We start from the raw sequence: 15,756 nt of genomic DNA, 5'->3' as shown, positions 1-15,756 counted from the left end.
ACACTATTAGAGCTTTTCTCTCCTCTGATTTTTTATGTTGTTCCTGGAGTTATTATAAGGAATCGGTGGAGATCTGTTCCCTTAAAGGGAAAAGGCACATACTGACCTACTCTAATTTTGGGAGGTCATGGGATTCTGGTGAGTTATCCTGAGTGGTGGCGGAGCCCCGTGGTGATGTGAAGCACTGAAGATTTGGCTTGCTGTACTTTATTTTCTCAAGCACCTTTTTCAATTTATAAGACACTTTAGCACACTATAAATGCACATCTGTTATATATAGTATACAAGACATTTTGGTTATCACTATATATTTTATTTGCTCAAAATAGGTTTGTTGTATATTGTGGTCTATAAGCGCTGTAAATTGTAAAACTTTAACAGGCTAGAAGGGATAGAAGCAACTACCAGTTGATAAGTACAACTGGGTGAAACATCCAAATATAAAACTTTTTCTACTGATCCCACAATGAAATTTGAAAAAAAGACTGAGCTATGGTACTGACATGTGCTGTGATGCATTTTTATTGCCTTCAATTGAAAATCCATGAAGAAAAAAAGGCAATTACCTTAGGCCCATTTTCAACATCACACTGCAGTAAAATGAGCATAACTGTTATAACACGTTACGCAGGTAGGTGTGATTTACTGTCATTCATTCTGAATGGCACCCCAATGCACCTTGTCAATGGACGTGCATTGCAGAACATTGCAACACACTGAAATAGGCTAGGATGAATTACACTGCTTTGCATTACATAAACTATATACGTCCATCTTTTTTGGTGCATTAGGCAGCCTATTAAAATGAATGGGCTGTCTTAAAGGATAGGTTCATCTTTCAAAAAAAAAAAAATGTACATATTTTTGCAGGTAAACAATTTGCTTCCCCCCCACACTGCAGCCTGTAAGGCACTGAACCCGCAATCAGTGGTCCTGACCACTGAGCCAGGGATGTGGGGAAGAGGCCATTGTTCTCACCAACATAGAGGCAAGATGCTTTGGGGAGGGTTTTTTTCTGGTATGGATTGGGGGACGGGGAGCCCCCCCACTGACAGCAAATGAGTAATGGTTGTTAAGAACGTGGCAGGCACTGGCTCTTTAACAACCAGCTATTCACTAGTTGTTGAGGGCAATAATGGGAGCAGGCTCATTAACAACCAGCTGAAAGTTCATACATTCCCTAAATATTGCATGCCTGGAGCACTGCTTATTTAAAACCTGCAATTATTTACGGTTTTATGTGCATTTACTGTTTTATGTGGCATTTACTGTGGGTTTTTGCTTTTTGAGGTAAATACCACATAAAGGGATAATGAATTGACATTTTCAGTATCGCATGCAATATTTTGGAAAAATCCATCACGTGACCCAAATATCACAGGGGATATCCTTTAGTGAATTAAGCCATCAATGTGTGTTAAAGCATAAGCACTGGTCAGCACATTAAATGTTAAAGGGCCCTTAATGTCTTCAAAGGCCATCCACAAAGTAAATCAATCCGAGCAAAATGCACTAGGTCTAACCAGAGGGGAAAAAAAAACGGCATTGAACATTTTTGACAAGGAGGCTATTCCTCGGAGGAACTCAATGTGGTGAAACACAATGCTAAAAATCCTGAATCTCTACTGAGGCAGTTCAAAAACCAGTGCCAGAATACAGTTTGAGCCCTGATTCTAGAAAATGAACACACCATTAAAAAAAGGTCTCCCAGAATCTCACCACATCTAAGCTTCCCGTTCATTCTTTCACTCTGTGGCTAGCAGGATGCAAAGCCTAGGAACCTGCTCCAGCTCCATGTATATCCTCCACTTCAAAGAACTAGCTGCACACCAGTGACATCACAAGAATCCAACAAATTTAACAATTGACAGCACACACTGTATCCCTCCATCTAGGTCTGTTTCCTAACACATTTCACTCATCTAGGACTTCCGGGTGAAACAATTATGTGAAATGGGTTAAAAGGGCAAACCTAAAGGGAAAGTAGAGAGGTCCACCAATCATCACATTTGCCTGATTTGTGACTTTAGCTAGTCCAATCATGAGTGCCTTTAGGTAGCTTCAAGAAAGCCAGCTCCAGGCAACAGATAATCAAAGAACTGTCAATGCGATTCAGGAATTAACAACATTGGTTGCACAATAAAGAAAGTCCACTTCGTTTATATTTCATCTTAAAAGTTTTAAAATTACACAAGGAGTCCGATTAAAAAAGATAGAAAAATGCATAATGTCCCTCTCACATGGGTGGTTTGATCAAATTTGCTGGTCAGTTTTTCAGACAGATCTGAATGGAAGCTACATGTTAGTCCATGAGCAGGCAAATGTAAACAGACATCTGATTACCTCTGAGTCTGTCAGGGAAAATCTGCTTCTTTTTTTTTTAAACATAGTGTAATTGTGACAGATCTGATAAAGTTGGATTTAAACTGACCCATGTTTGTTTACATACGGCTACTCATAGACCTAATGAGGTTGTTTAAGCTCTGGGAGGGCAAAACTGGATCCCCTGCTGATTGAAAACGAACATGGCCGACATGAAGGGGCATTAAATAAAACCTGCATATACAGAATCCTAAACCAACAGTTGATACAGAGGGAGGCAAAAAATCATTGTACAATTTGCTCCAACACGGAAAAAAAATCCTTACTGATCCCCTAAGGCACACATGTCAAAGACAAGGTCTGCGAGCCGAACCTGGCCCACCAGGCCATTTCATTTGGGCCTCACACCACTCCTGAAGCTGCAGCACCCCCCATTGTCTCAGCAATCAGCAGCAGATAGGAGGACAGAACTCCTCCACCAGATCTTGTGCTTCTCTATGCCATGGAGAGGCTCATCTCGGCTCTGCCCCCCATCTAAGCAGACAGCAGCAGCAAGGACAGAACTTCTCCTACAGATCCTGTGCCTTGCTGTGCAGTTACAGCACCCCCTCATCTCCACCTCCCCTGGTCTCAACATTCAGCAGACTCCAGACCTCCTCTGGGGGAAAACTTTGACATCTGATGTAAGGGGGATGGGTTTCTCTGGACATCTAGCCTTACACATGCAACCGGCCCTTTGAAGGCAATCATAATGCTGATGAGGCCCATGATGAAATTTAGTTGGACACCTCTGCTCTAAGGCAATCAGATGTTCCCTGAACTAACAATCTGTGGTGGAAGCTCTTATATTAATAGCCAGTTATAATCTGTGCCTTTATAAATACTGTACAGCCTTTTTTTCTAGCCAACTGAGCTAGCTAGAACTAGCTCCTGAGGAAGTCAATTTTGCCTTTTCACAGCTCTTACTGTGAAGAAGCCTCTTGGCGTGTGGAGGTTAAACCTCTTTTCTTCCAGATCTAAAATGTGCCCCCTTGCCCTCTGTAATGACCTTAAGGTGAATAACTCTACACCAAGTTTACAATATGAAGCACCTATGGTAATCATATCCCCCTTAGGGACAATTCACACCAGTGCGTTGATCTGTGTTTTAGCACAGCTGTAAAACACAGATCAACAGAAGGACATCTGAAAAACAACCATTTCCAATGTGCAACGCAACAGATGTAAGCTGACATGCACAGGATATCCTGTGAAAATGCAGTATGCTTTGACATGTGCTAAAATACATGTCAACTGACATCAAAATGTACGTCAACAGATGTCAAAAAGCATATCAACGAGCATCAAAACGTATGTCAAAGGACATCAGCATGCAACTGAAATGAATGGAAATGTACATCCATTTTCCATACATTTTATCGCATGCCATTGTGAATTGGCCCTGAATCTCCTTTTTTCAAGAGAGAAAACATTCAGGGCCAATTCACACCAGGGTATTGATATACGGTTTAACGTAGCTGTAAAACGTAGATCAACGGAAAAACATCTGAAAACACAATCATTTCCAATGTGTTCTATTCACACCATAACGCTGCGTTGCACTATAATGCAAAATGTATGCATTCTAGCGCAACACAACGGATGTAAGCAGATGACAACACAATGCACAGGATATCCTGTGGAAATGCAGAATGCTTCAATGCATGCTAAAATGCATGTTAACGGCCGTCAAAAATGTATGTCAACGGATGTCAGTGCACGACTAAAATGGATGGAAATGTATTTCCATTTTCTATATATTTTAGCGCAAATCATTTTGAAATGGCCCTCAGTTCTTCTAATCTTTCCTCATAGCTGAACATCTCCATGCCTCTTATCAGTTTGGTTGCCCTTCTCCGCACTTTGTCCAGGTCCCTGATTTCCTTTTTGTGAATTGGTGCCTGTAACAGAACCGGAACCCGACCACTCTTGGGTATATTCCGTTATACCGCAGCTTCCCCTGTCTGGACACCATCCACGGACCACACCCTTGAAATCCCTCAGGAAATAGACAGCACCCAGCTCTTCGTAAAACAGGAAGCCAACACTTTATTTTAACACAAAACAACATGTTTTATACACAGGGCGGGGAAACACAACCAGGAACAGGAAACACATCATCAACCCGCCCAATCAGTGGGAAGAGCTACAGGGAACCACCCCAACCAACCCAAGACACAGAACAATGGGATGACGCACATGGCAAACAAACAATGGACAGCCATGTGGCCGAGAACAAAGGAACACACACTATACACAAGACTGGGACATTCACACCCTGTACCCCTTAACAGGCACAGGGTCACTTAAACATAATGGGGAGAACATGAGCTGACACAGAGGTCCCCCCACCCCCAAAAGTCACTCCCGTCACAGTGCCCAAAACTGAACCTCATATTCTAGATGAGGTCTTACTAATGATCTGTACAGGGGCAGGTTTATTGTTCTCCGTCTGGAGACTTTACCTGGAAGTATACATTGCAGCTTTTCACAGTGATTGTGGATAGTACAGTCCCTTGTCACGTGCGTAAAAATTCTGATAACTACACAAGTTACAGAATCTGGAAACACTCAGCCCCAGGGGTTTAATAAGCGAAGTAAGCAACACCACAAGATAAACGGGAAGATAAAATGTTCGTTTCACTTGAGTGTACCTTTAAAGGGATCCCCTGCAGATTTCAGTTATTTGCAGATAAATGTGTATTTCCATTCTCATTATTTCATCTGCTAATAAAGCGCCACACTGCAACACTGCATGTGCTAATGTCACTGCGGTATAGTGATGGTATGTGAAATCGTTTTGCATTTGTGAGCACCCGAGGTCACCTTTATTATGTCTGACATATCCCAGATAATCTATGCAATACTAGACATTCACAGGTATGTACAGTACCCTTCAGCTGTATCTGCATTTAGGCTGAAAGAAAACAAAGACATTCTTTATTAAGTATAGAGGAGTTCTGTCAAAAATGCTCATAATTTTCCTTTATTTTTTAATGAGCACACTTCAATTAGTGATATTAAACCCTCGGTTTTTTAAAGAAATTTCAGCCGCTGATTTAATCACTTAGTATGTATGTAGCGTTTTTATCCGTGCCTATGTTCCAGTTTAACCTGGTGCCCTGACAACTGCTCCAGGTTCTTTTCTCTTGCTGCATGCTATGGTGCTACTCTTGCATGCAGAGACTAGAGTGGAGTCTGCCTACACTGTGTGCATCAATAGAAACACACAGCCCCATAGCCTAGGATGGCAAGGCACTCTGCACACGAGCAGGAGTGATGTCATTCTGCACAGGCAAATCAAGATGACTGAAGACCAGCACCCCTGAAAGAAGATGGGGGGAAAAGATTTTGGTGAGGGATCTCATGGGTGTCAGATCGTTGAAGTAGTATGTATTTCAGATTCTCTTCTGTGTGGATCGGAGGTTCAGGGAAGTAGAGAGAATAGGAGCCAGCAGCATTGAAAGGGATAAATGGCAAGAGCTGGGGTAAGAATTTTACCAAATTGCTTTCTGGAGAATGTTTTTTTTATTCAATCTTTCAAGCTAAAAGGGTTTAATACTATTTAAATAGAATATAGAACGTACTTGCTCTTGGAAGTAATTATTATTATACAGGATTTATATAGCGCCAACAGTTTGCGCAACGCTTGACAAAATGAAGATAGACATTACAGTTACAATACAAGATGGAACAGAGGGCCCTGCACGTTAGAGCTTCCAATTTATTTATTTATTTTTATTTATCTATTTTATTGCAGGTACTTATATAGCACCGTCAATTTACGCAGCACTTTACATATATATATATATATATATATATATATATATATATATAGATAGTATATTCACTTCAGTCCCTAACCCTCAAGGTGTGTACAATCTAAGGTCCCTAACTTACATTCATACATACACATATTAGGGACCAATTTAGACAGGATCCAATTAACCTACCAGCATGTTTTTGGAGTGTTGGAGGAAACCGGAGTACCAGGAGGAAACCCACGCAGGCACAGGGAGAACATGCAAACTCCAGGCAGGTGGTGCCGTGGTTGGGATTCAAACCAAAAAAAATACAATAAATATATATAAATGAAAATACTGGCAAAATACAGTTTTCCTTCAGATCTCCTGAGCTCTTACCATTTTTTCAGAGCAGCCACTGTGCCAGAATGCCACCAAATTTTGAAATGATTAACTAGGTAATGTTTTCCTAAAAGATTTTGTATGCACAACATTCCTACCTAAGCTGTACTAAACTAATTAGCAGCCATTCTTTTGGTATATTTATCTCTGTGAATCTATGCAAAACAGGGCATAAATCATGTTCTATTAACATCTGACAGACTATAAGCAAGGAAAGCGGTGATTATCAGACTTGTGTTAATAAGACTCGGGCTATGCTTAGATTAGGAGACGTACAACAGTGAGCTTTATAGCCTAAAATGTTAGCATAGGAAAATGGTCTTGCTACACCCGAACCAGCTTCTTGTATTCATATTACAGCGCAGTCATGGGAAATGAAAGATTAAAGTGGTATTAAACCCAAAAACAAAACTTAATATATTGCAGCTTACCAATGCAAACCCTCACCTTGTAAAGCAGCCCAGTCACTTTAAAATAGAATGAAAGGCAAAACAATTGTGTATACACATAAAAAAACATTAAAAAAAATTATAAATACCATTTCCCCCCCTTTTTTTTAAAGTGATCATATACAGTGAAGGAAATAAGTATTTGATTGCCTGCTGATTTTGAATGTTTGCCCACTCAAAAAAGAAATGATCAGTCTAAAAATTGAATGGTAGGTGCATTGTAACACTGAGAGACAGATAACAAAACGAGATTAGCAACACTCCCTTTAAGAGACTGCTTCTAATCTCAGCTTGTTACCTGTATGAAAGACACCTGATAGCCAGAAATCCTGCTGAATGATAGGGGATCAAATACTTATTTCCCTCATGAACATGCAAATTAGTTCATAATTTGTTAGACATGCATTTCTTTTGAATTTTTGCTATTCTGTCTTTTAGTGTTACAATACACCTACCATCCGATTTTTAGACTGATCATTTCTTTGTGAGTGGGCAAACATTCAAAATCAGCAGAGGATCAAATACTTATTTCCTTTACTGTACCCTCTGTTCTCAGCTGTATGATGAGCTTAGGGGGCTGGGGGAGGAGAAACAGCAGAACACTGGTCTCCTCAGTGAATGGCTGTGAGGGGGGGGGGGGGTGAAGAGTGTCAGGACAAGTCTGATCATTAAAGGAAAGCAAGAGCCCCCAGCATAGCTAGATAACTGACCACACTGTGCTGTCCTACCTAGTTTGGTCAATTTTTAATAGGAAAGCAAAGGCAGTGTGAGGAACACCAGGGATTTCACACAAGAAGCAATACAAAAAGAACAGGGTACGTTTTCATACAAGTACCGTATTTTTCGCTCCATAAGACGCACTTTTTTCCCACCAAAAAAGGGGGAAAAATATCAGTGCGTCTTATGGAGCGAATATAAAGCGGCCGGTCCAGTATTTCCGCCGCCATCATGTCAGAATACCGGGCCGGCCGCTCAGCTGTTCTCTGCGGCAGGAAATCACCTGTTCCTCGGTCCAGAGCTGTAGTCTTCCAGCGCTGGCTTCTTCCCGCCCGGCATCTGTGACAGCCGTGTGCCCACTGCGCATGCGCGAGAAGCGCTGCGCTTTGTGAATGGTCCGGTGTCTTCTGGGACACATGACAGGTCCCAAAAGACGCCGGGCCATTCACAAAGTGCAGCGCTTCTCGCGCATGCGCAGTGGGCACCGGCTGTCAAAGTCGGGTGCCCACAGTATAGGAAGGAGAACTCTGCGGAAGTGGGAGCGGGTACCTGTCAAATTCAGGTACCCGCTCCCCCTCCCTAAAGGTCCTCAGTGTCTGGTCATGCCCTGTACTGTCTGCAGTCTCTGGTCATCCCCTGTACTGTCCGCAGTCTCTGGTCATCTGTACTGTCCGCAGTCCCTGGTCATCTGTACTGTCCGCAGTCCCTGGTCATCTCCTGTACTGTCCGCAGTCTCTGGTCATCCCCTGTACTGTCCGCAGTCTCTGGTCATCTCCTGTACTGTCTGCAGTCTCTGTTCATCCCCTGTACTGTCCACAGCCTCTGGTCATCCCCTATACTGTCTGCAGTCTCTGGTCATCCCCTATACTGTCCACAGTCTCTGGTCATCCCCTATACTGTCCACAGTCTCTGGTCATCCCCTGTACTGTCCACAGTCTCTGGTCATCCCCTGTACTGTCCACAGTCTCTGGTCATCCCCTGTATTATGTCCGCAGTCTCTGGTCATCCCCTGTACTGTCCGCAGTCTCTGGTCATCTCCTGTACTGTCCGCAGTCTCTGGTCATCCCCTGTACTGTCCGCAGTCTCTGGTCATCCCCTGTACTGTCCACAGTCTCTGGTCATCCCCTGTATTATGTCCGCAGTCTCTGGTCATCTCCTGTACTGTGTCCGCAGTCTCTGGTCATCCCCTGTACTGTCCACAGTCTCTGGTCATCCCCTGTATTATGTCCACAGTCTCTGGTCATCTCCTGTACTGTGTCCGCAGTCTCTGGTCATCTCCTGTACTGTGTCCGCAGTCTCTGGTCATCTCCTGTACTGTGTCCGCAGTCTCTGGTCATCTCCTGTACTGTGTCCGCAGTCTCTGGTCATCCCCTGTACTGTCCACAGTCTCTGGTCATCCCCTGTACTGTCCACAGTCTCTGGTCATCCTCTGTACTGTCCACAGTCTCTGGTCATCCCCTGTACTGTCCACAGTCTCTGGTCATCCCCTGTATTATGTCCGCAGCCTCTGGTCATCTCCTGTACTGTGTCCGCAGTCTCTGGTCATCTCCTGTACTGTGTCCGCAGTCTCTGGTCATCTCCTGTACTGTGTCCGCAGTCTCTGGTCATCTCCTGTACTGTGTCCGCAGTCTCTGGTCATCTCCTGTACTGTGTCCGCAGTCTCTGGTCATCTCCTGTACTGTGTCCGCAGTCTCTGGTCATCTCCTGTACTGTGTCCGCAGTCTCTAGTCCATCTCCTGTACTGTGTCCGCAGTCTCTGGTCATCTCCTGTACTGTGTCGGCAGTCTCTGGTCCTTCTCCTGTACTGTGTCCGCAGTCTCTGGTCCTTCTCTTGTACTATGTCGGCAGTCTCTGGTCATCTCCTGTACTATGTCGGCAGTCTCTGGTCATCTCCTGTACTATGTCGGCAGTCTCTGGTCATCTCCTGTACTATGTCGGCAGTCTCTGGTCATCTCCTGTACTATGTCAGCAGTCTCTGGTCATCTCCTGTACTATGTCGGCAGTCTCTGGTCCATCTCCTGTACTATGTCCGCAGTCTCTGGTCATCTCCTGTAAAATGTCCGCAGTCTCTGGTCATCTCCTGTACTATGTCTGCAGTCTCTGGTCCTCCTGTACGGTGTCTGCAGTCTCTGGTCATCTCTTGTACTGTCTGTAGTCTCTGGTCATCTCCTGTACTGTGTCTGCAGTGTCTGGTCACTTCCTGTACTATGTCTGCAGTCCATTGGTTCAGAATATTTTTTTTCTTGTTTTACTCCTCTAAAACCTAGGTGCGTCTTATGGTCAGGTGCGTCTCATGGAGCGAAAAATACGGTACATGGTCCCAGAGGTACATATTAGGAACGTAAAATGTTGGCTTTACATACTCTTTAAATTTTAGAACTGGGGTCCTCAGTTACCCGTCAGGACACTATCTGCATTTTCTGCTTGTGTTGGTTTCTATGATGGTAGGTGAAAATGGAACTTTTCCCATAACAACTTATTAAAAATAATCTACATTAGCAAGGAACAGACATTCCACATTAATAATTATGCTACTAAAATTAGTGTGTGATGTAAATTGCCTCCAGCATTGTTCCTGTTTCTTCATGCTGGAGGCTGATATTTTGCTGAAGCCCAGAGCCCCTGAGCAGCAGTAAATCTTTAGGCTGTCAACAGATTGGCCTCCAGATTTTCAGCACAGTGCCGAAAAATTGAGAGCAAATGAATATGTGCAGAGCAGGGTGAGACAGTGGGTTTTAAACAGTATAGGCGCTTATTTTTTTATGTTTTACATAGCTATAACTGCAAAAGGGGCCAGTCTGAAATTATCTATCAGGACTTTTCTGACTACAGTTCTACGTTAATTGGTCCTGTCTAAAAATGATAGTCTACTGTGCATGCCCAAGTCAGCTACCTCACCATCTGCCCCAGAAGCGCTTTGAGTCCTCAAGGAGAAAAGAATACAAATTAATTAATAATTTAAAAGTTTCTGTTTAGAATTTGAGTAATTGAGCATCACAATACCAAAAGTAAGTCAGCATAGAAAAAAATTTAGATAATAAAGTGTATGCATAGCCAAAACCTTCTTTTGTAGTTTCAGATAGAGTAAGAAAAGACAGAACCCTGAACATATTCACTGATGTGTCACACTAGCGAAATTCACTGTCTCTATTTGTCCATGAGACCACTGTCATCAGGACTGAAAGGTCATGGCTCTTCCCCTACTTTCTTGGGGCTTCCAGGATGGATCAGATCAATTCTGATTAATCAAAGTGGTCACACTGCCAGCATGTGACTAATACGAATTTCTCTGATCCATCCTGGAAGCCCCAAGGAAAAAAGAGGAAGAGCGGAATTTTCAAATCCCCAGGTCACTGCACCAAGTGCATGGGTAGTGACAGATAATCACACATGGAAGTGCAGCGGAGATCAGGGGGTGGGGGTGGAGTACGTATGGTGTTAGTGCTAGTGGTAGTAACTGTAAAGAATTACAAAAAGAAAAAAAAAAAGGAAGAGGACTTCCCCAAGCATACACAACAAAATCTTACAAATCCATTGACTATAAATAATAAATTACATAAAACAATGCATCCTTTTACTATAATCCAACTTTAAAAATGTTATAAAATGATCTTCTATCAGTATATTATCCTGCACTGCTCAATGATTTCTCTCTGTTCAAAGGATAATGCTATTTTAAGTCAATCCACCTCTTGTGTTGCTGTTTGGCTTTAGAACAGTAGGTAGTAGAAAAAAAACGTTTGTGTACAAAAAAGTATCAAATATAGAAGACAGAGGGGGTTACTAAACCCAGGCCTGCATTCACTATATCTGGTCTTCCACAGTACACACAACATGAAAGTGCAATTATTTTAGTAAATATAAATTGCTAAATTCTTTTTCTCATCAGCAGTTAGAGAAGTCTTGTGAGTTCTGTCAGTGTCCAGTACAGCACTGGACAAAGCTTATAGGAGGAGTTTTCTTTCGGAGCTGATCACAAGCACTCTCCAGAGCAAAAAAAAAAAAAACAACCTCTCTAGCAATACACACCAAACTGAGCATGTGTAGAGTGACTCCACAGGATATGTCTTATCAGGAGAGGAGACAAGAGGGGGACACCAGAAGAAGGGGACGGTCAGAGAAGTCAGGATCAAACAGAGTTTTTACACAATGCACAGCATGAACCCCTTAGGTTTCACAGTGAGTATAACAAGCATGCTTTACTGCGTATGCAGACTGATTTTACTGGTGTGGGTTTAGTAACACTTTAAGTAGAGAAAAAAAAGGGTAGGGAGCCTTCCTAGGCTACAGGGCTAGAGTGGAAAGAAAGCCCTCCTAAAAGGTCGAGATATGGGGCAGAAGTAAAAAGTGGGTTAACAAGAGGGTCAGTGGACACAGCCAGATATCACCACTAGGAGGTAACATTCCCTCTGTGACACCCTATCACTTGCTCCAGGAAGTTTTTAAATTCCAGGCTCTAACTAAATGAACTTAATATGGATTCCACCCCCCTTCTAACTCCTATTCACCCTGTACAAGGAAAATACTTTTATTTACCTATTTTCGTGACACTCTGGTCCAGTCATGTGATTGTTTCCCTGCAGCAGCAGGTGCCCATACACTGGACGAAAAATCGTTCGAAAAACTGTCATTTGGAGCACTCCTATTTTCATCCAGTTAAAGTGATTCTAATGGCTTATTTTTTTAAACAACAAACATGTCTATACTTACCTGCTGTGTGTAAAGGTTTTGCACATAGCAGCCCAGATCCTCCTCTTCTCAGGTCCCCTACCAACACTCCTGGTCCCTCCCTCCTGTCGAGTGCCCCTAGCAAGCAGCTTGCTATGGGGGCACCCACTGCTCTGTGTGTCCATTCACACAAGGAGCCGTGGCTCAGCCCCGCCCCCTTTGTCTACCAATTGGCTCACTGGCTGTGACTGACAATGGCTCCCACTTCTGTCTCACCCAACGGGGAGAGGGAGTCCCGGGATAGTCAAGACTCCAGTGCACATCGCTGAATCGAGAGGGAAAGTAAGGTGAGTATTAAGAGGGGGGGTGCATGCAGAAGGTTTTTTTACCTTCATGTATAGAATGCTTGAAGGTAAAAAACCTTGAGCCTTTACAACTACTTTAATGGGCACAAATAGAAAGTCAGTTTAGACTTTTCTGAACCAAAAAAAAAAAAAAATCAAAGAATCAAAGTGTTCGTTATTCGAAAATTAGTCTGAATGAGTTTTTCACTTAGTGTATGGTTAGTATTGGCCTAGGGTGATGTCACCACCCAGGTATTCCATCCACTGATGCACTCTCTCCTCTCCCCTGAAGAGGACCACTGGGGAGATCATGCGACTAGGCCAGAGTGCTCTGAGAATGGACATAGTATAAGCATCTTCCATCCACATGGTAGTTAGTATAGGAGCTAGGAAGGGGGGTGGGAGCCGGTTTAGGCTTAGATAGAGCCTGGAATTCCACTTTCATTTTAAGGTCTTAAAAACGTTTTGTATCCTGATGAACTTGTAAATCCAATAAAACAAAGTTTTAAAAAATAAAACATCACTGCTATTTCTTTAATTGAGGAAGTCAAATCCTCCATCATTTTGCTATCCACAATTCAACCACACAGATATTGTTGGGAGCTCGTTTTAGATTACTAATCACTGGGATACAAGAGTGAGCTACGTGAACACTTTGTATGGCTTTGTAAAGACTCTCTTAGGCAAGAAATTAAGGTGGAGAAGGAAGAAGATGCATTCATTGGATATTAAGCAGTCACTGAGTTTCAAAGTCACAGCCCAGACCAGATCCTAGAAATCTTTAAAGTGGATCTAAAGGTTCAAGGTTTTTTACCTTCATGCATGCATTCTATGCATGAAGATAAAAAAACTTTCTGTAAGCAGTGCCCCCCCAGTCCCCCCCCCAATCCTTACCTGAGCCCCCCTCTGATCCAGTGAAGTTCACAATAGTCTCTCTTGTAGATGTATTCAGTTACAGGCATAAGACAAACCATTTAGCACTGGAAGGGGTGCTTACAATTATCAGCTTTCATTTATGTAAAACCTTTATCCCAAAAGGAAAAAACTATTTGCTGTAAGGTCTTTTTCAAATGGTGTGTCTGATCAGGTCCACTTATCAGTTTTTCAGGTGTACCTGATCAGATGGTCCATTCACCCCTGTGTACAAGCAAATGTAAACGTTGAAATGTTTGTCTACACCCACCTTCCCCCAGGCCCAATATGCTACGCTGAAAAAAAAAAAAACAGGAGGATCCGTCATCCATTTAAGTGGATCGGATCGGAGGGCAAATCGGTTTCAGTTGACAGTGGAGTCCGTTTATACCCAGCACCCCAAAGAACAGAGCGGGCTCTGTCCATGTCACTCTGCATAAACTGAGAGGACACAGATGTTTGATCCACACACTCTGTACCGAACAGCCCTGTCTAAAGGAGGCCTGTTTATTAAGTATTGGATTCAATTTGTTAGTGTATTTAAATCTGCTAGTACATCTAACACTCCCCTCCCCACAGACTGACAAAGATACTGGGATTTTTAGGTTTTCTTTTATACTAATAATGGCGGCGATCAGCGAATTATGGCGGCGATCAGGGACTTATGGCAGCGACCAGCGACTTATGGCGGGACTGCGGCGGACATTCTGACATTGCGGGGTACTGACTTGGGGTCACTGACATCCCCAAAAACACTAATACAGTGATCAGTGCAAAAATAAAACCACTGACACTGTACTAATGGCAATCTGGAGGAAGGGGTTAACTTTATTTTGCAGGGAAGGGTTATAGGAGTGAGGGGAGTGTTTTACTAGGGGGCGGGGGGGTGTACTGGACGGGACAAGGCTGATTGAGAAAGAGAAACTGTTCTCTCTCGATCAGCTCATCCTCGAGCTGACAGGGAAGTGACAGACAGCACAGCTACTGCAGCTGTGCTCTCTGTCACTGTTTACCGCCGATCGCCAGGACATAGCCGCTAAGGAGCGGCTGTGACCCGGCGACTGACATCTGCGGCGGTGATCCGCGGGACAGATAGGGCGACGGCGCGCCTCGCGCGCGCCCCCTATTTGTTTACAAAACACACGTTTTAAACCGTGGTTTTGCCTGCGAGTGCTGCCCTGCCGTCGTATATGTACAGTGGCTGGGCAGCATGTAGTTAACGCAACCCCCACATCTAATGACTGGTAACCTGCAATATACTGTATTTACATTTTTGATTTGGGGTTTATTACCACTTTAATTAGGAAAGACTATTTTTTCTGCTTTCAGAGTTTCTTCAGCAATTCCTGCAAAAAGAAAACCCAGATATTCTGTACTCAAGAGCCACAACCAGCTACAATGTACCAGCGTTTGTTTACATTTTAACAAGCCCTGAAACAGATTCGACTAGCAGCTGTGATACATAAACTAATATTTCAAACTGACAGAAGATCCCCACAGCTACACACATGGACATGGACTCAGCAGGACATACCAAGTACACCAGTAATTTACTGGTAAAGGACAAAAACATTTCTTAGAGTGAATAATTCATTCCAATTAATAGTCCAGTTCTTACCTGTGTTTGATCTTCTTCTTATGCCAAAATCCCAGCTAGATGTGATATCAACGGACTGAGAATAAATGTAGCCTTGAGTTTCTCCATTTCCTTGTGTCTGTGAGAGGTTGTCTCCAGAGACAGATGATGGGTACAGTTTTTCTAAGTCTACATCATGGTCAATGAGCACCATCTCACACATGCCCGTGTCATCGCTCGTCACATGGGACTGCCGGATATGTGCCAAGATAATCAAAGGATTGTCCAAAAAGGCCATTCTCTTCTGCGCTACATGGGTTTATCACCATAAAATCTGGTAATTCATAGAGAACTGTTTCCTGCCAAACAAATAGAAGAGAAAAAATTAAACATCACATTATTTATCAGATCTTCATTTTAAAAGGAGTTTCTGATAACATGAAAATCTTAGTTCTGTAAGATTCTTGCTCACGAGACAGTGTCCTAAACGGTCAGGTCTTGCAGCTAAGTACAGTGCCTTGAAAAAAGTATTCATACCCCTTGAAATGTTACACATTTTGTCATGTTACAACCAAAAACGTCAA

At 43.0% G+C, this 15,756-nt stretch overlaps 1 protein-coding gene across 3 annotated transcripts in view; it reads right to left on the bottom strand.

Annotated features, from left to right (window-relative positions):
* MAPKAP1 (MAPK associated protein 1) overlaps positions 1 to 15,756 on the bottom strand; it is a 307,717-nt gene that overhangs the window by 262,692 nt on the left and 29,269 nt on the right. For 2 of the 3 annotated variants that reach the window (XM_089677866.1, XM_089677867.1), the window contains exon 2: positions 15,215 to 15,531. In XM_089677866.1, coding sequence (XP_089533992.1) covers positions 15,215 to 15,470 — 256 coding nt within the window. In that variant the 5' untranslated portion in view covers positions 15,471 to 15,531. Of the gene's footprint in view, positions 1 to 15,214; positions 15,532 to 15,756 lie in introns of those variants that run through there. The other variant, XM_089677868.1, reaches the window with a different exon arrangement.

This window comes from Staurois parvus, unplaced genomic scaffold (assembly GCF_062004578.1).
Source record: "Staurois parvus isolate SC_StPar_1 unplaced genomic scaffold, SC_StPar_1.0 ptg000194l, whole genome shotgun sequence".
Taxonomy (NCBI): Eukaryota; Metazoa; Chordata; class Amphibia; order Anura; family Ranidae; genus Staurois; species Staurois parvus.
This window is presented reverse-complemented; position numbering and strand designations above follow the sequence as displayed.